Source organism: Gorilla gorilla, chromosome 14 (assembly GCF_029281585.2).
Source record: "Gorilla gorilla gorilla isolate KB3781 chromosome 14, NHGRI_mGorGor1-v2.1_pri, whole genome shotgun sequence".
NCBI classification, from domain to species: Eukaryota; Metazoa; Chordata; class Mammalia; order Primates; family Hominidae; genus Gorilla; species Gorilla gorilla.
Window position 1 is genome coordinate 44,754,255 of NC_073238.2, and position 26,923 is coordinate 44,781,177.

Genomic DNA, 26,923 nt, shown 5'->3' on the forward strand with positions numbered 1-26,923 from the left:
CTACGGACGCCCGCCCCGCCCCGCCCCTCCCCGCCCAGCCCCGCCCAGCCCAGCCCAGCCCAGCCCAGCGCAGCTCCCCGGCCGCGGCGGCGGTGGTGGCAGCGGTGGTGGCGGCTGCGGCGCAGGCAGGGCTGGGCGCTTGGGGAGCTCCGCGCGCGGGGCACTTCCCCGTGACCGGCGGCCGCGCAGCTCAGGGAACTCCGCTCCGTGAGGCTTCCGGGAGAGGGAAAGCTGTTCTCCTTTGATGCTCTTTGGTTTTACAGTGGAAAACTACAATTAAAAAAACATAGCCGTGAAAATAAATGAGATTAGAACCTGCTGGCTTCACTTCCTGGAGGCTTTTTGTTGTGTCTTGAAACTAGGATCTTTGCGGGTCATCCCTGTAAGTGCCTTTTTAATCCATTCACACGGATGCTTGTGAGTCTCTGCTGCGTTTAACATCGGTCAGCGGGTGACATTGCATTAATTTGCTCTGGTGATGATTTCTGCTTTGCTAGGTTAGCATTGCCTCGCTTGGTGACACGTAATAAATGCACACACGTTGCAAAAATTAGGACACAGAGGGAGAGGCACCTTTTTAACTCTGCCAAAAAATAGATAAGAAAATCTCTTCTAAAGCGGTGCCAATATCGGGAAAATGGTTTATTATTTAGACTGTGGAGATATTAAAAACCACAACAAAACCTAATTAATTATTCCATAGCCATTCTACATAAAGTAACGTGATAAAATCATTAAATAATAGCAATGACAAAACTCAGTTTGTTGTTCTAAACTTACTGCTTTAGAATGTTGTTTATCATGTCATATATAGTAAATCACATATCTAGTTTTTGTGCATGTGTGTCAGAGACAGACAGACATGGATAACTTCTGCTCTGAAATACAGCAGGTTTAAGGCTTCAATACAGAGAAGTTCCATCTGGAAAATCTCCAAATACAATTACAATAAAGCAGATACAATATAGAGTGTTATTAAACTGGAGGTTCTTCCCCCGGAGAGTTTACTCTATTTTCCTTTAAAATAAACTAGGGCCGGGTGTGGTGGCTCAACGCCTATAATCCCAGCACTTTGGGAGGCTGAGGCAGGGGGATCATTTGAGTCCAGGAGTTCAAGAGCAGCCTGGGCAACATAGTGAAACTCCATCTCTAAAAAAATACAGTATTAGCTGGGTGTGGTGGTGCACACCTGTAGTCCCAGCTATTAGGGAGGCTGAGACAGGAGGATGGCATGAGCCTGGGAAGTGGAGGTTGTAGTGAGCCAAGATAGCACCACTGCACTCCAGCCAGACCTTGTCTCAAAAAAATAAAATAAACTGAAAGGCCGGGGAATCATATATTTAAAATTGGCCAGTGCTCATTAAAGATCACTCAAAAACCAGAATGAGGCATCCTTACGGTGGGAAGGTAGGGTAATAGAAAGATGCAATTCCAGTTCACAAAAATTTGGCCTTCAGGCCACATCTGATACACTTGCATAAAACTGAAAGACGATGCAATGCATGTTTTCCTAAATTAAACCAGAAACAGTGGTAGGGATATACCTTCATGCCAGCAGATGCACAGACAGGTTCTGATGGAAACCGTTTTCACTAAACCATGTCCCAGTTACTTTATGTAGCTTAACGCCCTGGGATTTGTATGTTCCCAACCAGAGGGTGCATGCTGGAGCTCCATGGGCCTGAACTTGTCTTCCAGACCTGTTTGGCCTGCGGGGTGTAGTTTAAACTTTTGAATTAGTTATGGATATTTTGAAATTGTTAAGTTTCACATGGAAAGCTGGACTTTGGGCTTCTCTGAAACATGAGAAGACCGGGCCACCCTGGGTGGGACTGTTGGCTGGAGCCAACAGCAGTGTTAGGTGTGAGGGTGACAGTCTGTACCTCTCCAGCTGTCTTCCCCCACCTCTGCCTTCACTCTGTTAAGGGACTTGTCCACTCTGCACATGTGAATTTTCTAAAAATTAGTCCTGGTTCAGACAAACCACTGCACCAGTGCTTGGTCATCGTATTAGGATTATTAAAGTCACAGATGACTTTGACACTCTAGGATCTAGAATTATGTAATGTTAAAACCTCAAATCTCAATTTCTGGAGATTCCTTTAGGCAGATTCAACCAAACAGAGGCTGACTGTACATTTCCTGAAGGCAGGCACAACATGATGTCCTAGTTTCCTGGATTCTGCATTCCCCTAAGGTGCCGTGAGATGTAGGAGAGTGTGTGGTCTCTGAAATTAAGCTCAGGAATTTGGATCCCCAATAGTTACTTGCCATTCAGTGTAAAGCAAGTTATATACTAACCCTGAGCTTGTTTCCTCAAACACAGATAGTTATAACCAAACTACCTCTGTGGATTATTGCATATTAAATTACTATATATATGTCTGCTCAGAGTTTACAGCAAATTTAAAACTAAATAAATAAAATTACTATATGTGAAAGCATCTTGAACGGTACCTGGCCCACAGTGACCACCCAAAATAGTTGTTTCTCTTGCTCTTGGGATTTCAGTTTCTGGAGTGCAGTCAATCATAGCTCACTGCAGCCTCGACCTCCTGGGCTCAGTGATCTTCCCGGTCCAGCCTCCTGAGTAGCTAGGATTACAGGTGTGTACTACCACGCCCATCTAATTTTTAATGTTTTATTTGTAGACACCAGGTCTGTGTTGCCCAGGCTGGTCTTGAACTCCTGGCCTCAAGCAATCCCCCTACCTCAGCCTCCCAAAGTGCTAGGATTACAGGCATGAGCCACAGTGCCCAGTTCTTGGATACCTGCTTTACATTCCAGTTTCTGTTCTCTCCCTCAGGATTTTGATTCAAGAGGTCCCAATGGGGCCTGAGGGTTAACATTTTAACATTTAATCCTCAGGGAGGAGTTCTAGACCACACTCTGACAGTGCCCATCCTGGATTGGCCACAGTTGTTCAAGTAGATGAGACAGAGAACAAAGAAATAGGCCCTGGTTGATTCCCTGGCTGGTCCCGGCCAGCATGCTGATCCTGCAGCTCCATTGGATGCACTGCCTGGGTCCCAATTGTCTACTTATCACTTCATGGGCATTTATTGAGCACCTACTAGAAACACATTGAGGCAGGCACTTGGCATTCAAAGGTAGGTGAAGTGGTTCTTGTTCTCAGGGAGATTGGGAATGGAATACAAAGCCCAGGGCCTGGCATTGGGCTCCAGTTCCTGCCTTTCCTACCACTCGCCATTCAATACCATCTCTAATGCCTTCTTCCCAAAGACAGTCGCTCCTCCCTACCCAGCGCCATGCATTCTCATGCCATATTACTGAGTCTTGGATAATAGTTACTTTTGCATTACATGCAGACACTTAACATAGTACCGTTTAGGTGTTCATCACATACTTGTGGGACTTAATTTCCTTGGACAAATCTGTCTTCTGAAACTTCAGCTTATGTTTATTCACTCATCAAATATTTATAGGCCGGGCGTGGTGTTTCACGCCTGTAATCCCAGCACTTTGGGAGTCCAAGGCAGGCAGATCACCTGAGGTCAGGAGTTTAAGACCAGCCTGGCCAACATGGTGAAACCCCATCAGTGCTAAAAATAACAAAAATTAGCCGGGCGTGCCTGTAATCCCAGCTACTCGGGAGGCCGAGGCAGGAGAATCGCTTGAACCTGGGAGGCGGATGTTGCAGTGAGCCAAGATTGGGCCATTGCACTCCAGCCTGGGTGATAAGAATGAAACTCCATCTCAAAAAAAGAAAAAAGGCCAGGCACAGTGGCTCACGCTTGTAATCCCAGCACTTTGGGAGGCCAAGGCAGGTGGATCAACTGAGGTCAGGAGTTTGAGACCAGCCTGGCCAACACGGCGAAACCCCATCTCTACTAAAAATACAAAAATTAGCCAGGCGTGGTGGTGGGTGCCTATAATCCCAATTACTCGGGAGGCTAAGGCAGGAGAATCGCTTGAAACTGGGAGGCGGAGGTTGCAGTGAGCTGAGATCACACCATTGAACTCTAGCTTGGGAGATGAGTGAAACTCCTTCTCAAAAAAAACAAAAAAGAAAAAGTATGGATGCGAGTCGGGGCTTACACAAAAGTGAGGGGTCAGGAGGGGGGAATGTATGGAGCACCTCCTATAAGCCAGACAGTGGCCCAGAAGTTGGGGATACAGCAACGGACAAAATTACAATCCCTGCCCACATGGAGGTTTTAGTTGGGGAAGACAGGTCATATAAACATACTATTTTGAATCTTACTTGTTCAATTGTATTTTGTACCCTGACATCTGCTGCAATCTTATTTGCTCTCTGAATCCTACCTTATTTTCCTGCCAGATGGACTTCTTTCCTAGTCCTGGTCTACACAGCCTATGCTCAGGTGGTGATTTTATTATCTATAGCTAGAGAGCTCTCTGCGTATACTGTTACATTTTGATTCAAAATGTCTGTGTTTCTTCCAGGCTTTGATCAAAATCAACCATTCCTTTCCAAAATTCAGAAGCTTCCACAACAAGGTAACTTTTAAAAATGCAACCTGTATATTCTTTTCTTACAGAATATTGCAGAGAAGGCTTATTGAAGCCAAGTGACTGCTGTCCCATTTTTTTGTTGTTCTAATACTGCTTTTCTTTTTAAGCTCCATAGCTCTTATGCCAAATACAAAAATAACTCTGACTACTTTGCATTCATATTCCATAACTTATTTTGAGTAGTGCCATTAATAATTTATTGTAAAAGATAATCTTACCTTTAAATATGTGATTTTAAAATAAGTTTTGCTGCCTTCTTACTGAGCTTTTCATGTCGTTCTGGGTATACTTGTTCTACAGAAATTCAAGTCCAATTGTATAATTAAAATGACAGGTTTCAATATATTAAATATTCTACAAAGTGAGTTATATCTGAAAATTCAGGTAAACAAGTATAATTTACATTTGTACTCTAAAGTGATAACTTTTTGTGAAAATGCCCCAAAATATATTATTTCTATCCCTTTGCATGAGTGTATTTGTATATTTCACCTCTATTCATTATCTTCTTTGGCTCTCAGTTGATACATTTTATCATTTCCCATGTCTGAATTACTTCCTGTTAAGAACATGAACTGGATTAATAGAAATTTCTCAGAAAAAAATATTCAAACACCAAGGATCTCACTTTGTGCTGTGAAATGCAAGATGAGCAATCTGATCTGGACATAATACCAGTCTTCAGTCAGGCAACAGGTGAATATGCAGGTAGAATTATAATGTGTAAAGCCGGGTGCGGTGGCTCACGTCTGTAATCTGAGCATTTTGGGAGACTAACGCGGGCGGATCACTTGAGGTCAGGAGTTCGAGACTAGCCAGGTCAACATGGTGAAACCTCAACTAAAAATACAAAAAAAAGTTAGCTGTGCATGGTGGCACGTGCCTGTAATCACAGCCACTTGGGAGGCCGAGGCGAGAGGATAGCTTGAACCCGGGAGGCTGAGGTTGCAATGAGCAGAGATGGTGCCACTGCACTCCAGCCTGGGCAACAGAGAGAGACTCTGGCTAAAAAAAAAAAAAATTATAATGTATAGGATTGTGGATGATCACTCTAACCAACCAGTGGGCAAGTTGCTTTGCTCAGCGTAAGTTCAAACTGCCACATCAGAACGTTATTTGAGTGTATACATACACAACCATTAAAAGTGGCCGTTACCACGATGCATTCTGGGAAAGAAGCAGCACCAAATCCAAGATGGCGGCCAGCAGGAGGCTGATGAAGGAGCTTGAAGAAATCCGCAAATGTGGAATGGAAAACTTCCGTAACATCCAAGTTGATGAAGCTAATTTATTGACTTGGCAAGGGCTTATTGTTCCTGACAACCCTCCGTATAATAAGGGGGCCTTCAGAATCGAAATCAACTTTCCAGCAGAGTACCCATTCAAACCACCGAGGATCACATTTAAAACAAAGATCTATCACCCGAACATCGACGAAAAGGGGCAGGTCTGTCTGCCAGTAATTAGTGCTGAAAACTGGAAGCCAGCAACCAAAACCGACCAAGTAATCCAGTCCCTCATAGCACTGGTGAATGACCCGCAGCCGGAGCACCCGCTTCGGGCTGACCTAGCTGAAGAATACTCTAACGACCGTAAAAAATTCTGTAAGAATGCTGAAGAGTTTACAAAGAAATATGGGGAAAAGCGACCTGTGGACTAAAATCTGCCACGATTGGTTCCAGCAAGTGTGAGCAGAGACCCCGTGCAGTACATCCAGACACCCCGCAAAGCAGGACTCTGTGGAAATTGATACGTGCCACCGTCTGGCGTTCGCTTGCAGCAGTTACTAACTTTCTACAGTTTTCTTAATTAAAAGTGGTCTAGGTAACCTGTAAAGAAACGGTTAAAAATTTAAGATGTTCTTAGAAAAAAAAAAAAAAAAGTGGCCATTAGTAGACGGAACTATACACTGGACTAGTTGGTGTTTTAAAAACATGAAATCTGGCTACCCTAACGGGATAAGAGTTCAGACATCAGGATGTTGACACAGGGTCCTATCAGAACCCAGGGTTTACTTAGAGAACATAAAAGAAAAGAGACTGTATGCTCTATTCCTTGCTTTTTTTTTTTTTTTCTTTTTTTTTTGGTGGATGTAGATAGGAGATGGGATGAGAGTGGCCACAGGAATTCGATGGGTCGTAGGAAATCCATTTTTGTTTTAATTGATGTTTCCCGTTGAACTGACATTTAGATTGAAATACCTGCGAGCCGGGTTTGGTGGCTCACACCTGTAATCCTATCACTTTGGGAAGCTGAGGTGGGTGGATCACCTGAGGTCAGGAGTTCGAGACCAGCCTGGCCAACGTGGTGAAACCCCATCTCTACTAAAAATAAAATAAATAAATAAATAAAAGTAGCCGGGCGTGGTGGCAGGCTCCTGTAATCCCAGCTACTCAGGAGGCTGAGGCAGGATAATCATTTGAACCCTGGAGGCAGAGGCTGCAGTGAGCCCAGATTGCGCCATTGCACTCCAGCCTGGGCAACAAGAGCAAAACTCTGCCCCCCCCCCCAAAAAAAAAATTGATTGAAATACCTGGAATTCACACCATAATTGGGGTGTTTTTAGGCTGAAATGGAGACAACAGAAGGTGAGGTGGCTTGGACTCAGGTGGCATTGGTAAAGGAAATGAAACGCATGCAAATTTCACAGACAAAAGAGTAGCTTTGCCACCTCTCATTTTGGCTGGGCTGCTCTGAGGTGCTGCATCTTTTATAGTGTCTAGGCTCTCATCCTTAATGACATTTTCATATTCTCCATCCCCCATCCCCCACCGCCTCTCCAGTGAGGCCTTTTTGACAAGCTGCACTTCCCTGCTTTAGTAATTGGTGATAAGATTTGTCCTGTAGAACATATACATAGAGGATTGTTCACTCTCCTCCTTTTATGAAATAATTTTTAGAAATTGAGCTGTTAAAGGTTGTGTTTGCACATATTTTTTGGAACAAGAACTTTAATTGAAGGATCAAAAAGCCCAAGCTCTTGATTTTGAATAACTGAAGCCAGTGTCTATAATTTCTTGTATCTAAAATCTGTAGAAACTAGTTGTGTGATTTCAGGGGTGCATGGGGCCCCTTGGGTGTCTGAACAGAAGGGGGTGGGAGGGAGAGCCGCACCTCTGCACTTTTGCTCTGCTGGTGTAGTGGGCAGCTGCCCACCCCCACCCCATCCTGCATTGCAGGCTCTGGAGTCAGCAGATTAAGCATTTTATAAATTATATTTTAAGTATATATTTTAAACTTGTCAAAAAGATAAATCTAGCTTCTTTTACCTTTAACTTGTAAAGAAAGTTTGCCTTCTTGAGTTCTCTTTGTCATGGGCAGTAGGAGTAGCTCGCGTGAGTATCATCAGTGAAGGGAAACCCACACATCTTGGTGAGCAACGAGAAATCACCATGTTAAGATTCCAGGGATTTTCTTCTCTGGTCATTGTCGTAGCCAGTGTCTTCATGGAAGACATATTTTCGTTTTATTACCATATTTGATGCCTAAGCATTTAATAATCAGTTTATGACTACTAAACTTTTGAGGATCTTAGAATTTAACTGGCTCTAGAAAGTGGCAGAGAAACCTACACATGATTCCATGTCCTAATCCATAAGACATGAATGATACATGCTGAGGAGGGAAGGTGAGTCACTCCCCCTGTTAGTCTGAGGGAATGTGTATGAGTCATTTTGTGCTTCTTTTTTTCTTTATTTTATTTTATTTTTAGCATAATAAAGTACCAAACCAAGAGTTGTCTGGTTTTTGTTTTGGAGAGTGAGGGCTACTGGTGAGGGTAGATTTCTGAACTACCCCAGAGAACGTAGTCAGGAACCTCCCAGCAGGATGAGAGAGGAGCCATCAGCTGGAAGGAGAGGGGAAAGGATCAGGAGAGGTAAGGGAACTAGGATTGCTTAACACGCAAAGGGTAAAGTAGAACCAAAGAGAATTTTTGTGCCCCAACAGGAGCAGGAAAATCTGAGAGGATGCCAACCAACTTCTAAGATTATTTTATTGATTCAGAGAAAATGCAAATTTCAACCACAGCTAAACAATAAAAAGGGAAACTTTTCATTTAGAACCAATAGTTATCATGAGTTGATTAAAAACGTGAGCTGGCCTAAAGGTGGTATCCTAAACTTCTGGAGTGTGGAAAGTGATTGTTAAATTGCCTTAATTCTCTACCTAACATTTTTCTACAATGCAAGCATCTAAGAAAAGACTGAAAAAGTGGTGACCCACATATTTGAAAAGTCAGCTTTCACCCAAATATGAGAAAATTTTTAAATGTCAGGTGGGCAATGATGTTGGTCTTGCTCCTCCAGGGTGTTTATCTTGCAGGGACACTGTTGGGGTGCAGGTGGGGTGGTCATGAGGACACCGACCTGCTCTATGAAATCAATTTCCAAAGCTTGAGCTCACTTCCAAAAACACTTCTCAAGCATGATGATAACCAACTATAGATTTATCCTGAGGGAATAATCTTTCTACAAGCTTTTATGTTCACTGTGTTGGCTCGTGGTAGCTAGTGAAAACTGGGTGATTTCCTCCCTTAATCTAGGGGTTGACCATTTGGAAACACAGCAGAAGAGACTTCCAAAATGAATAAATATCTCCTGCTGTTTGAAAAGCGAACCTTCTAACAGATGAAGAAACTGCCCAGGCAGGTATTCTGAGTCACTGTGTGATTCTGGACATGCCACTCGACCTTTCTCCAGGCTTAAGTGAAGTTAATGTTTTTCCTCCCACTGACTCATGATGGTGCCTTGGGGACAGAAGAAATGAATGTTAGAAAGTCCAGTGCAAATTTCTAAAATGCCACAGGAAAAATCAGGTAAAAAACACTTTTTTGTGAAATGTAGCTGCTGTGTAAAAGACACGTGGCACACAGCCTTCCTGGCTCAGGGACAAAAATATTCATCTTTCTATAATTCAAAACCAAAAGTGGAACAACACCATGGAAGGTTTTAAGAAGGGAAGCAGAGTGTCCTTTTTAGACCAATGAGGTGAGTCATGTTCTTTTCTGATGTCTCTGGGAAAGATGTGATCAACATAAAGATGTTTTATTGCCAATGCCTAGGTAAAGCAATCTCAGTATTCATGTCTCAGAAACATGTCTTCAGATGCAGTTTCACCTCTCTGAAAATGAGCTCTCCGATGGGAAGATTTGGTTACTAGTATAATTACAGGCTTCTGAGGGCGCCCTGGCTGTGTCTTTTGTCCATTCCCAACTGTTGCTCCTTCTTTAAAATATACATATGTCACACCTCTGCCTGATCTCTTGACAGTACTGACTAGAATGCCTTTTCCTACTAGTGGGCCACATGCATAAAATAGTTTCACAACACATGGTTGTTGGAAGGGCCATCTCTGATGCAGCATATATACCAGCACTTAATGTTAGCATCTCTCACCACTTAGTGAACAAATTTAGTCATAAGTCAGGCAGGGATTCTAATTTTTTTTATTATTTATTTATTTATTTTACATACAGGGTCTCTGTTGCCCAGGCTGGAGTGCAGTGCAGTGGCATGATCATAGCTCACTGTAACCTTGAGCTCCTGGGTTCAAATGATCCTTCTGCCTCAGCCTCCAGAGTAGCTGGGACTACAGGCATGTGCCACCATGCTGGCTAATTTATTTTAAACATTTTTTGTAGAGACAGGGTCTCACTATATTGTCCAGGCTGGTCTCGAACTTCGGCCTCAAGTGATCATCCCGCCTCAGCCTCCCAAAGCATTAGGATTACAGATGTGAGCCACCGTGCCTACCCCAGGCTGGGATTCTAAAGACAGGCAGGCAAGGGTCTTTGTTAGAAGGAAATTGTCCAAAATTTCAGCAAGCAAACGTGTGTTTTTTCTTGATGAGGACACCATACAACACACATCTCCACTAGTGCAAGACACTTGGAAATGGGCTTTGCCAGCGATATGTCCAGAAGAGGTGAGGCGCTAAGACAGCTAGTTTACTGGCCTCAGTATTTCTCTTGCTCACTAGCAAGAGAAATAGGTCAACATTTCAGAATCACATAGAATTCTGAGGAATCCATGAGGTACAGAGACTCATGCCCGTGTCACCCTCTAAAGTTCAAAGGATACGCCTTTACATGTGGGAAGATGCTATGCAGTGAAAAGGATAGAAAAATTTTAACGGGTTTTTTGTTTTCTGTTTTTTTGTTTGGTTGATTTTTCAGACTCACCAAAGTAGCCACTAGACCATCAAGTTTGAGAGACACAACTTCATAAAACACAAATGTCTGTAATCCCAGCACTTTGAGAAGCCAAGGTGGATGGATCACTTGAGCGTAGGAGTTTAAGACCAGCCTGGGCAACATAGTGAGACCCTCATCTGTACAAAAAATACAAAAAAAACTTTGCCAGCTATGGTGGCACATGCCTGTGATCCCAGCTGCTTGAGAGGCTGAAGTGAGAAGATCACTTGAGCCTGGGAGGTTGAGGCTGCAGCAAACTATGATTATGCCACTATATCCCAGCCTGGATGACAGAGCAAGACCTTATCTCAAAAAAGAAAAAAAAAGAAGAAAAAAGAAAACACAAATGCCTGTTTCTGTATTAAGATACTCTTCTATTACCATGAAAAGCTTGGAGAGGCCAGGTGCGGTGGCTCATGCCTGTAATCCCAGCACTTTGGAAGTCTGAGGCGGGTGGATCACGAGGTCAGTAGTTCAAGACCAGCCTGGCCAAGATGGTGAAACCCCGTCTCTACTAAAAATACAATAATTAGCTGGACGCGGTGGTAGGCACCTGTAGTCCCAGCTACTCAGGAGGCTGAGGCAGGAGAATTACTTGAACTGGGGAGGCAGAGGTTGCAGTGAGCCGAGATCGCGCCACTGCACTCCAGCCTGGGCGACAGAGCAAGACTCTGTCTCAAAAAAAAAAAAAAAAAAAAAAAAAAAAAAAAAAAAAAACAGAAAAGAAAAGCTTGGAGAACCAGAAATTTAATTTGTTTACTCTTTCATTAAGCTGTCCAACAAACTTTATTGAACACGTCCAATGACCAAAAGCTGCACTTGGGTCTGGAGATACAACTGTAAAGGGGACCTACACCCTGCCTTTGAGGAGCCTCCAACCCTTACCCCATTTTAGGTTCTGCATATGTAGTTTCAGGCTAATTTGCACAACTGGACCACCTATTTAGAACATGAGAATCAGAGACAAGTGGTTTCTTGAACTCATCAATAATCAATTATCACTAAAAAGTCTATGCTTAGATATGAGAAAGTATTCTGTGACCTATTTCATAAACCTCATTTAAAAATATACTTGGTGGTCAGGTGCAGTGGCTTACGCCTGTAATCCCAGCACTTTGGGAGGCTGAGGTGGGAGGACCACTTGAGACCAGGAGTTCAAGACCAGCCTGGACAAGATAGCAAAACCCCATCTCTAAAAAAACTAAAAAAAAAAAAGTTAGTGAGGCATAGTGGTGCATGCCTATAGTCCCAGCTACTCAGGAGGCTAAGGCAGGAGCATCACTGGAGCCCAAGAATTTGAGGCTGCATTGAACTATGATGGCACCACTGCACTCCAGCCTAGGCAAAAGAGAAAGACCTTGTCTCTGGAAAAAAACAAAACCAAAAACCACCACCACCACCACCACCACCACCACCACCACCAACACAAAACTCAGAAAACAAAAGTAAAACAATGGACTTTTTAATCCTAAAGTGAGGTAATATACTTGAACACCCATGTATTTTTGGATATCCACAACAGCAAAGCAGAAAAGGTGAGGTGAAGGAGAGATGCTTGTGGGGGCCCCTTCTTTTCCATCATTTTAGAATCAACTTGTTTTCTCTGTATTTGAGAAGTATTTGAGGCCATCACCCCCAAGAGGCCAATCCAACTGTAATGGAGTCACACAGACTCACATGATCAGATAGACTTGGCTTGGTTGTGTTTTTTGGGTTTTTTGTTGTTGTTGTTGTTTGTTTGTTTTTCAAGACTGAGTCTCGCTCTGTCACCCAGGCTGGAGTGCACTGGCATGATCTTGGCTCACTGCAACCTCCTCCTCCCAAGTTCAAGTGATTGTCTTGCCTCAGCCTCCTGAGTAGCTGGGATTACAGGCGTGAGCCACCACACCGGCTAATTTTTCTATTTTTAGTAGAGATGGGGTTTCGCCATGTTGGCCAGGCTGGTCTCAATCTCCTGACCTCAAGTGATCCACCTGCCTCGGCCTCCCAAAGTGCCGAGATTACAGACGTGAGTCACTGTACCTGGCCAGACTTAGTTTTTATAGAAGGGTAAAAAGCCTTACAGATAATGTGGCTGGCCAGAGCCTGGATATGGAGGCAAAAGTCCAGATTTGGAATGACCCATCTGACATGTCCCCTTACTTGTTCGGGCCCCAGGTTACTCACTTGTGAAATGAAGGCATTATGCTGGATGATGTCTGAAGTCCCTTCGCACATTCCACTATTACGTGGTAACAGTGGCATTCTTAGCATGTTTTGTGACTTTAATTCATTGATTAGATATTTCATCAATGACCAAAGTTGCTTCAATGCTAAGATTAGAACAATTTTGGTGAGGCTTCAAAGTTAATAATTAATGCAAATAAATGAGCCATTTCACACCTCTACTAGTATGCTCTCCTTTCCAACTCTCTGTACAGAAGAACAAATAATAGCAAACAGCAATTAATTAATTCACAAGCAAAGATTACTTCTGGCAATTAGGAAAGACAGACTCTTTTCTGTTTATATATACCTATTCTGTACATAAATATGTGTTCACATTTATAAATATATATATGTACCATTTTTCATTAAATACAAATATTCCCAAATAATATTATGATGCTAACACTTATAATATTTGTTGAGCACATACTGTGTGCCAAGCACTGTTGAGGACTTCATAGACATTATCAATGATTTCTTATTTTCATTTATTTCTTCTATTTCCAGTCTTAATGCCACAAATGATTTCTCAAAATATGGAGATTTGCAAAGTTTATTGTAAACATTTTATCTAGCAGGCACAACTGTTAACAGAGTGTAAGGAAATGACAATTCTTAAAAAATACTCTCAATTTATCTGAACTTTTGATCTGAACTCTCAATTTATCTGAACTTTCTGGAAATGTATTCATTTGAGCATGTTTATCTGGGGACGGGGATTTTGTCTCCACCAAAGCTTTCCTCTTTTGGACAGAGAGAAAAATTCTTGGAGATTATGGAGGACGGGAGACATTGCCATCCCTAGAGAGATCAGAAAATTAAAAAAATCTCAGTCTGCCTCAAGGAAAATTTCCTGGCAATGAGGTTTATATTTGATAAGTTGTGATATTTGAACCACATGCTCTGGAAACAGTTATAAAATAAATTTTCACATAACTGAGACAATTTAGGTGTGGTTCTTTCAATCTGGACCGTATCAGAATTCATACTGGAACTGAAATATCTCAGAACCACTAATTTCCATCTCCTTTGTTAATGCAGAACTCCCAGAGCAGTGATGAAACACTTAATCGCATAAGGGATGTGTTTCATATTATGATGATTATAAGGCTACATGTTTTCCCAAAATGTACAAATACAATGTGCCATGTTTTCTTTACTCATATGCCTGCATATGGAAAACAGAAATAAAAATTGTTTACTTTGGTAACAACAAATGCCATTCTCTTGCTTAGTAGCTTTTGATATCCTTCAGCCAAACATGCAGCCTCTCAAGATACCAGAATCTGGCCGGGCACGGTGGCTGACGCCTGTAGTACCAGCACTTTGGGAAGCCAAGGTGGGCCAATCACCTGAGGTCAGGAGTTCCAGACCAGCCTGGCCGACATGCTGAAACCCCGTCTCTTCTAAAAAAATACAAAAATTAGCCAGGCATGGTGGTGGGCACCTGTAATCCCAGCTGCTTGAGAGGCTGAGGCAGGAGAATGGCTTGAACCTGGGAAGCAGAGGTTGCAGTGAGTGGAGATTGCACCACTGTACTCCAGCCTGGGTAAGTGAATGAGACTTCATCTCAAAAAAAAAAAGATACCAGAATCTGTATTAAATACAATGAGTTTCTCACTCCCAGCCTCCTTTTTCTCTTTCTTTCCTTTTTTAATGACTCCATTGTTAAATAAGAAATGGATAATGTCAGCTTTCCCAATGGCATTAGTAGTATTTGTTGCTGTTTCATAAGTAATTTAGGAAAGCAACTGAAGCATAAAGGAGCTAATTATTTATTACTGTCTTCTCCTCTACTGGGTATCACTATAATCTTTAATATTAATGTCTTTCTTACAAGTGTAGGATTGGAAAATTGAAGTCAGTGAGTTTCATTGATAAATTAGGCAGCTATGAAATGTTATCAGGTGACTAGCTGATCCTGATTTTATCATCAAACTAAAACAGTGCTTTGCTTAATGCATGCATTATCTAAATATTTAATCTAAGTGCATGTTGATGTATTCTTAATTGTCATAGCACCTTCTTTAAGTGAATCTCTTTTAGGGTCATAAGCAGTTTGAGCTGGTTCTCATAAGTCAAGTGCAAGCTTACCAATCAACAGTTCGACAACCTGTGTGGTACGGACAAGACAGACTGAATCGCGACAGAACAGCAGCCTGAGTGATGGTAGCTGTGCTCAGAAGCCAGCCTAGCCAGAGCTGGCAATTCAGGCAATTCACAGGATAAATCAAAAGCCACAGTCTGGGAGCCTAGAATCAGCAGAGAGGTGTCTGATGTGGATATTGTCAGAAAGCGTGTGCATTGTACAGCCAGAGTATGTCAGAAGAAACATGGTTCTAGTACGTTGCTTTTCAAACTCTACAGGGTGTAGGCAGAGATCATTAAGCAAACAGATGTCAGAAAGGACAGGAAGCTCCTTACCTGGTTCATCTACCACCTCTCTGTAAAGAAGAGTGCATAAAACCCACACAGATAACCCACCTCTACCCACCCATAGAGCATCCTCACTCTAGGAGCATGAAAATACCTAAAGGTTTTCAAGTCTCTCGATGGCCGTGTGAAAATTAGCCTAAAATCACATGTGCACAGGCTAAAGATGCAAACCATTTTCTCAAATGAGTACCACATCTTTTCAATTGTTCTGGAATTGGTGACACTACCATCATCCTCTTGATTCCTGTGGAATCTTCTTGGACCCTGACCTTAATGTCCATTTTGCCTGCCCCATGCTGACCCAGCCCCAGTGAGCGTTTTACCTCCAATGGCCGGGACACCACAGAACACGCTGCCTAAAGCACCATTTATTTTTTATTGTTTGAGACAGGGTGTCACTGTGTTGCCCAGGCTGGAGTGCAGTGGCACGATCTCAGTTCACTGCAGTCTTCACCTCAGGCTCAAAGGATTCTCCCACCTAAGCCTCCTGAGTAGCTGGGACTATAGGCACACCACCACGCCTGGCTAATGTTTTTTTTTTATGTTTTGTAGAGATGAGGTTTTGGCATGTTGCTCAGGATGGTCTTGAACTTGTGGGCTCAAGCGATCAATCTGCCTTGGCCTCCCAAAGTTCTGGGACTACAGACATGAGCCACAGCACCTGGCTTTTTTTTTTTTTTTTTTTTTTTTTTTTTTGAGACAGGGTCTTGCTCTGTTGCCCAGGCTAGAGTACAGTGGTATGAACTCAGCTCACTACAGCCTTGACCTCCTGGTCTCAGGCAATCTTCCCACCTCTGCCTCCCAACTATAGGTGTGAGCCACCACACCTGGCTAACTTATCGCAGATATGAGCCACTGCACCTGGCCAAGCACCATTTTTGTCACTGTCAGTTTCCTGCTTGAGAAATTACAGTGGCTTCTGCATTACTTTAATAATTGTGTCCTCCTTATGACCCTTTGCAGTCTCCAAAGGCTGGTCTCCTCTTCTGTTCCTGAGCTAATCTATTTATTCTGCCCTCCTGCGCTTGGCTCATTCCTGGGCCCAAGCCTTACCACTTGCTACTCTTCCTCTAAATTTGGATTTCTTCCCCTCTCTTGTCCTCAAACCCACTGTCACTTTTGAATTTGAAGACATGTTGCTTTGCACGCTGCTCCTCTTTGGGGTACATCTGTGAGCACCTGCATGTCTAAGAGGGAGTGCTCAGTGAGAACCCAGTGAATGATGAAGGTGTATGTGAACGATGATTGGATGGGAGAGGCTGCCCAAGTGGAAAAGCAGTATTTGCTTTTCAGTACAGGAAAATTTCCGTGATATTTTTCTGGCACACAATAAAGAAAATGCTATATTGAAGCAAATTAATATATTTTAACTTTGTGTAGATGCAGTGGGAATTACTTTTTAAATGGTGTATGGAAATAAAAGAACTGGTTGAAAAGAACAATTTTTCAAATGAATGTGTCTAATGTCTCCCAACAGATAAGGAAGGGAATAGAAATTTGTGAAGAGGATCACACACCATCACTTTTACACACTCACACACTATGTGATTTTGCAGTAGAATTAGAAAAGTCAAATTCCATAGTCCAAAAGTAGAAAATAGTAGGAATTAGGGCTGGGTGTGGTGGCTCACACCTGTAATACCAGCAATTTGGAAGGCCAAGGTGGGCGGATTGCTTGAGTCTGGGAGTTAGAGACCAGGCTGGGCAACATGGTGAAACCCTGTCTCTACAAAAAATATATAAATTAGCTAGGTGTGGTGGCTGGCACCTGTAGTCCCAGCTACTTGGGAGGCTGAGACAGGAGAATCGCTTGAGCCTGGGAGGTCAAGGCTGCAGTGGGTGGTAATGGTGCCACTGCACTCCAGCTTGGGTGATAAAGTGAGACCCTGTCTCAAAAAAAAAAGAAAAGAAAATAGTAGGAATGGCTAATTGATGAATAGGTTAGTTCAAAAGAGAGCTCCCAACTGCCCACTGGCCATACCCCAATTAAAGTAACTTCCAGAAATAATTCTTCTTCAAAAATACATTATCTATGCAAAGGATTCTTTATTAATAACATACATCAGGGTTTGGCAAACTATCTGTGGGCCAAATCCAGCCCGCCTCCAGTTTGGGTAACTATAAGTTGCTTAGAGTACAGCCAGGCTCGCTCTTTTTGGATTGCCGATGGCTGCTTCCAACTACGATGGTGGAGCTGAGCAGTTGTGATAGAGACCCTACAACTCACAACACTGAAGACCTAAGTTGCAGACTGAAAATGAACCTTACAGGAAAGGTTTGCTGACCCTTGACCTACATGATCTAAGGATATAGTGCGTAATTTGGCTGGAAGTGCCATTAACTTGCTTTCTCCAGTGGGAATGTAGCATGGTTGGGTACATTAATCCTGAAATAAGTGAGAGATCCAGACCTCCTGTGTGTCCTTCCCAGACACTGACCTAGGGCCTGGAATCTCCCTAGCTTGCTAAGGAAGCAGTGACCTCTGGTTACCAAGTAGAGGGATCAAGTCCTCCTGGCTTTCCAGGACTGTCATGGTTTAAAAACAAAGTCTCACCTTCCGGGAAATCCCTCAGTCCTAGGCAAACCAGGATGGTTGGTCACCCTGAGATATAATGGATAGATCATAGGGCCCAGGGCAGACTAACTTGAGCTCAAATCCCACTTTTGTGACTTCACACCATGCAACCTTGGGCAAATTACTTTACCTCCCTGAACCTCAGTTATCCTGTCTATGAATTGGGACTGAATCTATTTGAGGAGTTGTAAGGATTAAAGAGGATTATGGGACAGGCACAGTCGCTCATGTCTCTAATCCCAACACTTTGGGAGGCCAAGGTGGGAGGATCAGATCACTTGAGGCCAGGAGTTCGAGACCAGCCTGAGCAATATGGCAAGACCTTGTCTCTACAAAGAAAGAAAGAAAGAAAATTATGCACTGAAAGAGCTTACTTGCACATAATAGACATTGACTAAATACTAGTTCCCTTTCTACCTTTTTGACCACCATTAGCTAAAGTTTTAAAAAACTCAATCTTTAGCCAAAACTCCTTTTTTCATAAAAGGAGAAAATTAGGCCAGGCATAGTGGCTCACGCCTGTAATCCCAGCACTTTGGGAGGCCGAGGTGGGCAAATCACTTGAGGTAAGGAGTTCGAGACCAACCTAGCCAACATGGTGAAACCCCATCTCTACTAAAAATACAAAAAAATTAGCCAGGCATGGTGGCACACACCTGTAGTCCCAGCTGGAGGGTGAGACACAAGAATCTCTTGAACTGGGAGGCGGAGCTTGCAGTGAGCCGAGATCACGCCACTGCACTACAGTCTGGATGACAGAGAAAGACTGTCTCAAAAAAAAAAAAAAAGAGGAAATTAAAATAACTTTTGTATGCTCCCCATGTTCTAGTGATGTCATTTTTTTGCCCCTTATAAATACATACCTAATAAACAAATAACTTATTCTGCAGTGGAGAAAATAAACCATACACATATAATTGCCCGATTACCATTTTATATTTTAGAGTCTGGAGATAAGTGGTTGCTTCTGTTTTGTCCAACTATGGATACATCGCAGAAAGGTTTGCTCTGCTCAACTAGTTAAAGTGGCACCTGATGCCCCAGGTCCATGGCCAGATGCAGAACTCTGGGCAACAAGGGCCAGGGCCTTTTTCTAATCTAGCATTTCATGCCTCTAACGGAAAATGTTGGCAGGAAGTTGATAGAGCCTGAGAGTGCTACCTCACTTGTGATTCATCTGATGGATCAGTGTGACCTGAAGCACTAAGTTAACCAACAGGCTCATTAATTTTTAAAAGAGGTGGTTAGTAATAAACCAATAGTGGTGTACAAATCCAATAGCAGCCTACACACCTTCAAAAGTCCCCAGAATGAGATCAAAGGACAAGGCAGCATCAGTTTCATTCCAACAATAGCATTTTGATTTAACATCCATTTTGTTGGCAAATGTGCAGGAATAAAATAATGCATATTCTTATACTAATTTATATTCTAAATTATACTGAAAAGCCTAGGTGGTCCCCAACAAATTCAATTTCCTTTAGACTGTAGCTATATTAGTTTGAAGAATCAAGTTTTTACTGGATGAACTGATCAAATAAATCTAAAACTATCAGCATGTTAATGGAATATCCATTACCTAAGGCCAGGCGTGGTGGCTCACACCTGTAATCCCAGCACTTTGGGAGGCTGAGGTGGATGGATCACGAGGTCAGGAGACCAGCCTGGCCAACATGGTGAAACCCCATCTCTACTAAAAATACAAAAATTAGCCAGGCGTGGTGGTGCATGTCTGTAATCCCAGCTACTCAGGAAGCTAAGGCAGTGAGAATCACTTGAACCTGGGAGGCAGAGGTTGCAGTAAGCTGAGATCGCGCCATTGCACTCCAGCCTGGGCAATAGAGTGAGACTCCATCTCAAAAATAAAAATAAAAATACAAATAAAATAAATAATGCACACCTAAAGTATCATAATGGTTCAAAATACCTACAATCATAGCTGGTTCCCAATGAATTTAATTTACTTGAGCTTGTGGCCATATGATTTTAAGGAATCAAACTTTTTGCTTAATTTATTAGTCAAATCAGCCAAAACTTATAAATTCAGTGAAAAAAATAGTTGTTTGGCTAATTTGAGTGGTTAATGCAGTAAAGTGAGTCAAATTATTAGGTCAAAATACATACTGCCTTAATTTGATCTAAACTATAAACATCTGCTTTGCCTTTTTGGTTAGGACGACACCAAAAAGCGTTAGTTTCCAAACTTGGCTGAGCATTAAGAATCCCCAGGAATGCTCTTAAAACTTCCAAAGCCCAAGCCACACCCAGACCAAGTCAATCAGAATCCATTGGGTGAACCCAGGCATCAATCCCCTGGATGATTCCAATGTTCAGAATTCAAGAAATTCCTTGAGATCAGGAATTCAAGACCAGCCTGGGCAACACGGCGAGATCCCATCTCAAAAAAAAAAAAAGAAAAGAAAAAGAAAAAGAAAAGAAAACAATAGCTAACAATTTATTAAGCTGTTACCAAATGCCAAGCATAATGGCAGGCATTTTCCATGGATTATTTTATTAAATTCTCACACATACCAGTGAAACCTTATAAAGTCAGTAGGATTGTTGTGCCCATTTGACAAATGGAGAAATTGAGGCACAGGAGGCTGGGTACTTACCCAAGGATACCGATACTAGCAAGTGGTCAAGTGAGAGTCGTCACAAATGCAGTGACTCCAAAGCTTTAACTTGAATTATTTTTTAAAACCAGTGGCTTAAAACTCGGTGCTTCTTTAGGTCTTTGTACTTCCTTATCTTATCTCTTGAGGGCATTGGTTTGTATCACTTTTCTTTGTTTCTTGGTTTTCTTTGTTTCTGGATGCCAAGGCCTCTCCAAATAGCACACTAAAGCAATTTCTCACGCCCCTGGGAGAGAGGTAGTCGTGGCTTTATGGATGTGATAGGCAGAGGACTTAATATTCTGCATTAAGATCTCCTTCTCTCTCAAGGGAATTTCTAGCAGACTTAAAGCACTGTAGGCAACAGAAAGGAAACCTGAAATGCAACATCCACCTGGAAGACACATACATATTTGCTGAAGAGTGTTTCAAATTTAACTGAAAAAGAAGAATATAATTGTGCTTCTCATTCACTGCAAATCTTGTGATTTCATAGTCTTCAGTGTTGACCTGTCAACCTGTATGGGTTGTTTGTTTAAAAAGGTTGTATTTTTGCTTGTTTTTTTTTTTTTAGGCAGACCACTTAAGTATCATGTGTTACTGAATACCAGCTGAATTATTTTGTTGTTGTTGTTTTGACAGTCTTGCTCTGTTGCCCAGGCTGGAGTGCAGTGGCCTGATCATAGCTCACTGCAACCTCGAACTCCTGAGCTCAAACGATCCTCCAACCTCAGCCTCCTGAGTAGCTGGGACTACAGGTGTGCACCATCATGCCCAGCTATTTTTCAAAAAAATTTTTGTAGAGATGGAGATCTGACTTTGTTGCCCAGACTGGTCTCAAACTCCTAGCCTCAAGCAATCCTCCCACCTCAGCCTCCCAAGGTTCTGGGATGATAGGTGTGAACCATTGCATCTGGCCCACCAGCTAAATTCTTAACATTTAAACTATAAACATTACAATTTTTTGTTGCAGAACAAAAATGAAAAGAAGAACGATGAAAATACACTACAATGTCACGGTCATTTGCACCAGTTTCCTGTGTACAGCTCTGCTGCTGTACGCTCATTTCTCAATCAGGTTTTGTCTCTCTTTTTTGCATTAAAAGCTGAGAGAGGAGCTAAAACTGCCCTGAGAAGCTCCCCCAGGACCCTGCCTGATCATCAGGGGAATGGGGCCTACCTCAGCAGTCTACTTTCTTCATTCAGCCCTATAGCCTCAGGAGAGAAGTTTGTCTCGCTCAGAGGAAGCAGTGGCCGCTCTGTCCCATACCCTGTCAGGCCATTTCCCATAGGAGACTGGACCTAGGGTGTGTGCTCAGGGTCCCAGTTTCTGCGGCGTTGAGCGGGTCCAGTACTCCTTTCCACACCAGGCTGAACCCCAAGGAAGCAAATCCATGTCCTCGTGGAAGAATAGGCCCCAAAGTGCCAAGCATCAGCCCCGTCAGTGCTGCCTGGAGAGCTGCCTGTGTCCTGCAGAATTTACACCCATGCAAGAGTGCACCCACTCAGCAAATGCGGGACACCGTCGGGAAGAACAAGACATCCTTGCTTCAGCTTCCCTCCTGTCACCTTTCCACTTCCCTTTGGGGAAGGTGTGCCTGGGTTTGCACACAGACCGGGGCCCCATCCCTGTTCCCCACTGTGTGTGGCAGGGCAAGGGAATGCATTTTTAAATACCTTTCAGGCTAGGATTCCTTTTTTTTTTTTTTGATGGCATACTCTAACTCCAACATTTCTTCTGTAAGTATCACCAGTTATTTTACTAAAATCTAGATTTCCCAATCTAAGTGTTAGGAAGGTACTATGCTGCTGCTGCTTTGGGGCTTTCTGTCTGGCAACATCTATAAACAATGCAATAGTGACTGTAGTCAGTTTCACGGTCTCATGTCTGAATCTTTTTTTTTTTTTTTTTTTTGACAGAGTCCCACTCTTTGTCTTAGCCTCCCAAGTAGCTGGGATTACAGGCGCCTGCCTCCACGCCCAGCTAATTTTTTATTTTTAGTAGAGAGGGGGTTTCACCATATTGGCCAGGCTGGTCTTGAACTCCTGAGCTCAGGTGATCTGCCCGCCTCGGCCTCCCAAAGTGCTGGGATTACAGGCGTGAGCCACCGCGCCCGGCCTTTTTTTTTTTTTTTTTTTGAGACAGAGTCTCCCTCTGTCCCCCAGGCTGGAGTGCAGTGGGGCGATATCTCGGCTCACTGCAACCTCCGCCCCACCAGTTCAAGTGATTCTCCTGTCTCAGCCTCCCGAGTAACTGGGATTACAGGTGTGCATCACCACACCCAGCTGATTTTTGTATTTTTAGTAGAGACAGAGTTTCACCTTGTTGGCCAGGCTGGTCTCGAATTCCTGACCTCAGGAGATCTGCTCACCTCGGCCTCCCAAAGTGCTGGGATTACAGGCGTGAGCCATGACACCCGGCCTAGGCTTCCTTCTTTAAAGACAGATTTCCAGTGGGGCTCTGTAAGTAATCCTCATATTTTCTCGTTGAGGAGTGTGGCCAGAGAAGGTGAGTCTTGTGCACGTAGCAGGGGGGAAAAAATGGTCAGGAGATACTGTAAAAGCACTAAGAAAATCGGAGGGAAAAGGCCAGGTTCCAGGAGCACAGAGGCTGGATGGATTCCTGCTTCCCTGTCACTCGGCTCTGTTCAGGCGGTGCAGTCACTTCCTTCACCTCAGTGTCCCTGTTTGTGCAAATGAGGTGACTATTGGTGCTGACCTACTTCCCAGGCAGTTTTGAAGAGAAGTGGCAAACATTGAAGGGCGCACACTCTCCTTCCCCAAGCTCCCTCCCTCCCCACGTGTGCACCCAGAAGGAAATAAAAGCCGTAATTTGCACTGGCGAGTCGGCCCGCCTCGTCGAGGGTTCCGCTGAGCTGCTCACAAGGGCGTGCGGAGGCCCGCGGCCGGCCCTGGCCCCTGTGGTGGCAGCAGCTGGCTGGCTTCCCGGGCGGCTACCTCCAGCTGCAGCTGTCGGTGCTATTTGCAGCTCTCCACATCCTGAGAGCTGGACGCCGAGGACCGCTCCCCGGAGGGCGTGCGTAAAATGCAGCAGCGGAGCGGTGAGGAGATTACCGGAAAAACTGGGAGCGGAGTCAGGCTCGTTCTGGAGCAGGGAGAGGCTTGGGAAGTTGAGAAACGTTGACCTGCAGGGTCTTGAGGAACTGTCGGCCTGGGCTGTCCCCGTGGGTCATTGAACATTAATCAGCCACCAGTCCTCGTCCAAGCCAACCGAAATAGAGTCAGCAGGCAGAATGACGAATACAGTTTGAAAGGGAAGGAACTTCCTCTTATTCTCTCCTTGGAAAGGCCTTTCCAGACTCTCGAACTCACCCCTGTCACATTACCCTGTTGTGTTATCTTTGTGGGCCTGCGCAGCACCTGAAATGATCTGTCTTAGGTATGTGTGTGCTTGTTCATTGTTTTGTCTTCTCCATGAAAATCTAAGCTCCTAGAAACTTTGTGAGGGAGGCAATGGGTCTGTTTTGTTTACCTCTGCATCTCCAGGGCCGAGTACAATGCCCAGCTCGTTTGTAAATGAGTGAAGGAGTCCCCTACTAGCAGGCTGCCTACTCATCAATCAAGTAGTTGTTGGGTTTCTCAATTTTACCTTTGGAGATGTTGTCTTCGACTTACGGGAAGGAATTGGATCTATTTGAGGGTAAGGAAATGCATCCTCTCTGGGTTTATGTATTTTCCAACCCACTGCATAGAGTCTGACAAAATATTAATGGTCTTCACTGTTTCTTTTGATGATGTCTGCCACTTGTCACTATTTAATGTAATTTCATGTCATTTAAAGAAAGTAAAATTAGGGGCTGGGCGCAGTGGCTCATGCCTGTAATCCCAGCACTTTGGGAGGCTGAGGCGGGCGGATCACCTGAGGTCAGGAGTTCGAGACCAGCCTGGCCAACATGGTGAAGCCCTGTCTCTACTAAAAATATAAAAATTAGCCAGGCATGGTGGTGGGCACCTGTAATCCCAGCTACTCGGGAGGCTGAGGCAGGAGAATGGCTTGAACCCGGGAGGCGGAGGTTGCAGTGAGCCGAGACTGCGCCATTGCACTCAGCCTGGGCCACAAGAGTGAAACTCTGTCTCAAAAAGAAAAAAAGGAAAAAAAAAAAAAAAAGGAAAATTATAGGGTAACTAGAAAGTTACAATAGTGTAACAAGCGTAATCATTTAGAAGATTTTCACCTGTAACGTGGTTAAGATAAGTTTGAGACTCAGTTCAATTCAACACATTTGACTTTCAGACAGATCCAATGTAGTCTGTTGTATTTAGAAAGAATTCAGACCTTTATAAGGACGATTTCATGACATTAATGAAATTTATGTGTTAATGGAACTGAAGGACTTCACTCTGAAAGCAAGTGTTCTCTAAACCTAAATATTTTAAGAAGAAAATTAGTTGAAAATTTAAAAGCTTGTCAAAAGTGACAGTCATTTCATTTCTTTTCTTTTTTTAGAGATGGGGTCTCACTGTGTTGCCGAGGATGGAGTACAGTGGCTATTCACAGACACGGTCATTGTGCACTACATCCTGGAACTCCTGGGCTCAAGCAATCCTTCTGCCTCAGCCTCCCAAGTAGCTGGGACTATAGACACACACCACCACACTCAGCAAAAGTGACAATCGTTTCTAATACAGACATCCACACCTGGACATACTGTGAAAATTATATTCATTGGGCATATTAGTGTCCGTTCTTTCCAAGATCTGAGTTCATAATGTTTTCTTCTGTAATTGTAATGAAATATCACCATTTCTTGCTAGCATTATACCAAATCCCTCTAGGCAACTGGGTAGCAGGCTATATGCCAACCTAGGTTTTTGGAGATGTCTTGTATCTTGTTTGCTATTAGAGCCAACATGTTAGAATTTGTGATTTGTCACAGAGTAGAAGACGAGTTCACTCAAGAAGCACTTATTTATGAGCACCTACACAGGTGATAGAACAGTCAAAAGACAGGAGTTCTGGCCCTTCTGGAACTGACAATCTTACTAGAAAAATAAATGTTACCACATCACTTGAACAAAGGCACAATTATGCAATTTGAGTTGTGTTTTGACTCCCTCCCCACTACCTTGTTTTTTTGTTTTTGTTTTTTGTTTGTTTTGTTTTATGCTGGAGGTGTTGTGGGAGACGGAGTTTTGCTCTTGTCACCCGGGCTGGAGTGCGATGGCACGATCTCAGCTCACTGCAACCTCTGCCTCCCAGGTTCAAGTGATTCTCCTGCCCCAGCCTCCTGAGTAGCTGGGATTACAGGCATACGCCACCACGCCCGGCTAATTTTTTGTACTTTCAGTAGAGATGGGGTTTCACCATGTTAGTCAGGCTGGTCTCGAACTCCTGACCTCAGGTGATCTGCCTGCCTCAGCTTCCCAAAGTGCTGGGATTACAGGTGTGAGCCACTGCACCCGGCCCCTACTTGCTGTCTTAATAGAAAGTGGAAAATAGACATCTTCTGCACAAGGCCTTTGGTTTGAATGCAACGTGCCTAGAGATAGGGAACTGGAATCCAACACCATTGCCTACAGACCTTTGGAGGCTAAAAGAGAAAAAATCCAGGAGAGAAAAAAAAAACAAAACAAAAAACGGCTGCCATAGCTATTGGCCTCATTGGACAGGCCTGGGGGATGTGCACAGACCCTAAAGGTGGCCGGAGCTGACCAGCTTCCTATTGCACTCTTCTGGGTGGCCCAGGCACCCAGTTGCATTGGCTGTGGCCACTGAGAAAGGATTGAGTCAGGCTGAGCCATGGGCAATGACAGAGGAGAGGGGATCAGCAGAGCCTACCTGAAAGCAAAGGAGAAATGGGTCGGTCACCTCATCGCAGAATTTACAGATGAAGGGGACAAACTTGTTACCTGAAGGTTTCCTTCATGCCTTGGAGTTTCTCTGAAAGAAAAGACAGCTGAGCATTTGCCCTGTTTTTGTTTTACCATTTTTACACTTTCGAAGTCATGTCATCAAGTTTTAAGCTAGTAAGAGGACCATATACCGAACGGTACAATATCATAGTTCTTGTAGCAGCCACATTTTGATGAATAAAATTTCTTTTAAAATCTCTTTTTTAAAAATGAAGAGACTTCTTCTACCAGGCAGCAAATGTTTCTTTCCTATGTAAACTTAGCTTGCAAACATAATTTTAAACAGCTTTATCATGACTATATATCTTGCTAATTTATTATCTTTTTTTTTTCTTTCTTTCAGAGTCATGGTCTTGCTATATCACCCAAGCTGGAGTGCAGTGGCATGATCATAGCTCACTGCAACCTTGAACTCCTGGGCTGGAGCAAGCCTCCCAACTTGGCCTTCCAAAATGCTGGGATTGATTACAGGTGTGAGCCACCTCACTGGGCCTCTTGCTAGTTTATTGTTTAAAAATCTTCCTC

General features: G+C 43.4%; 1 protein-coding gene, 1 long non-coding RNA gene and 1 other non-coding gene across 3 annotated transcripts; all 3 read left to right on the forward strand.

The window, feature by feature from the left end:
* The first annotated feature begins 99 nt into the window (after window positions 1-99).
* Window positions 100-11,419, forward strand: LOC115930433 (uncharacterized). Its single transcript, XR_008670809.2, has 3 exons — window positions 100-382; window positions 4,429-4,482; window positions 10,673-11,419. It is a non-coding gene; the product is annotated as an uncharacterized protein (transcript).
* Window positions 5,064-8,232, forward strand: UBE2L5 (ubiquitin conjugating enzyme E2 L5). Its single transcript, XM_055359749.2, has one exon. The coding sequence runs from the start codon at window positions 5,693-5,695 to the stop codon at window positions 6,155-6,157; it is 465 nt and encodes a 154-aa protein (XP_055215724.1). The 5' UTR covers window positions 5,064-5,692; the 3' UTR covers window positions 6,158-8,232.
* Window positions 11,420-23,371: 11,952 nt separating the features above from the next.
* On the forward strand, window positions 23,372-26,911 carry LOC129526195 (uncharacterized). The gene is made up of 3 exons (XR_008670812.2): window positions 23,372-23,924; window positions 24,032-24,185; window positions 24,993-26,911. It is a non-coding gene; the product is annotated as an uncharacterized lncRNA (long non-coding RNA).
* The last annotated feature ends 12 nt before the right edge of the window (window positions 26,912-26,923 follow it).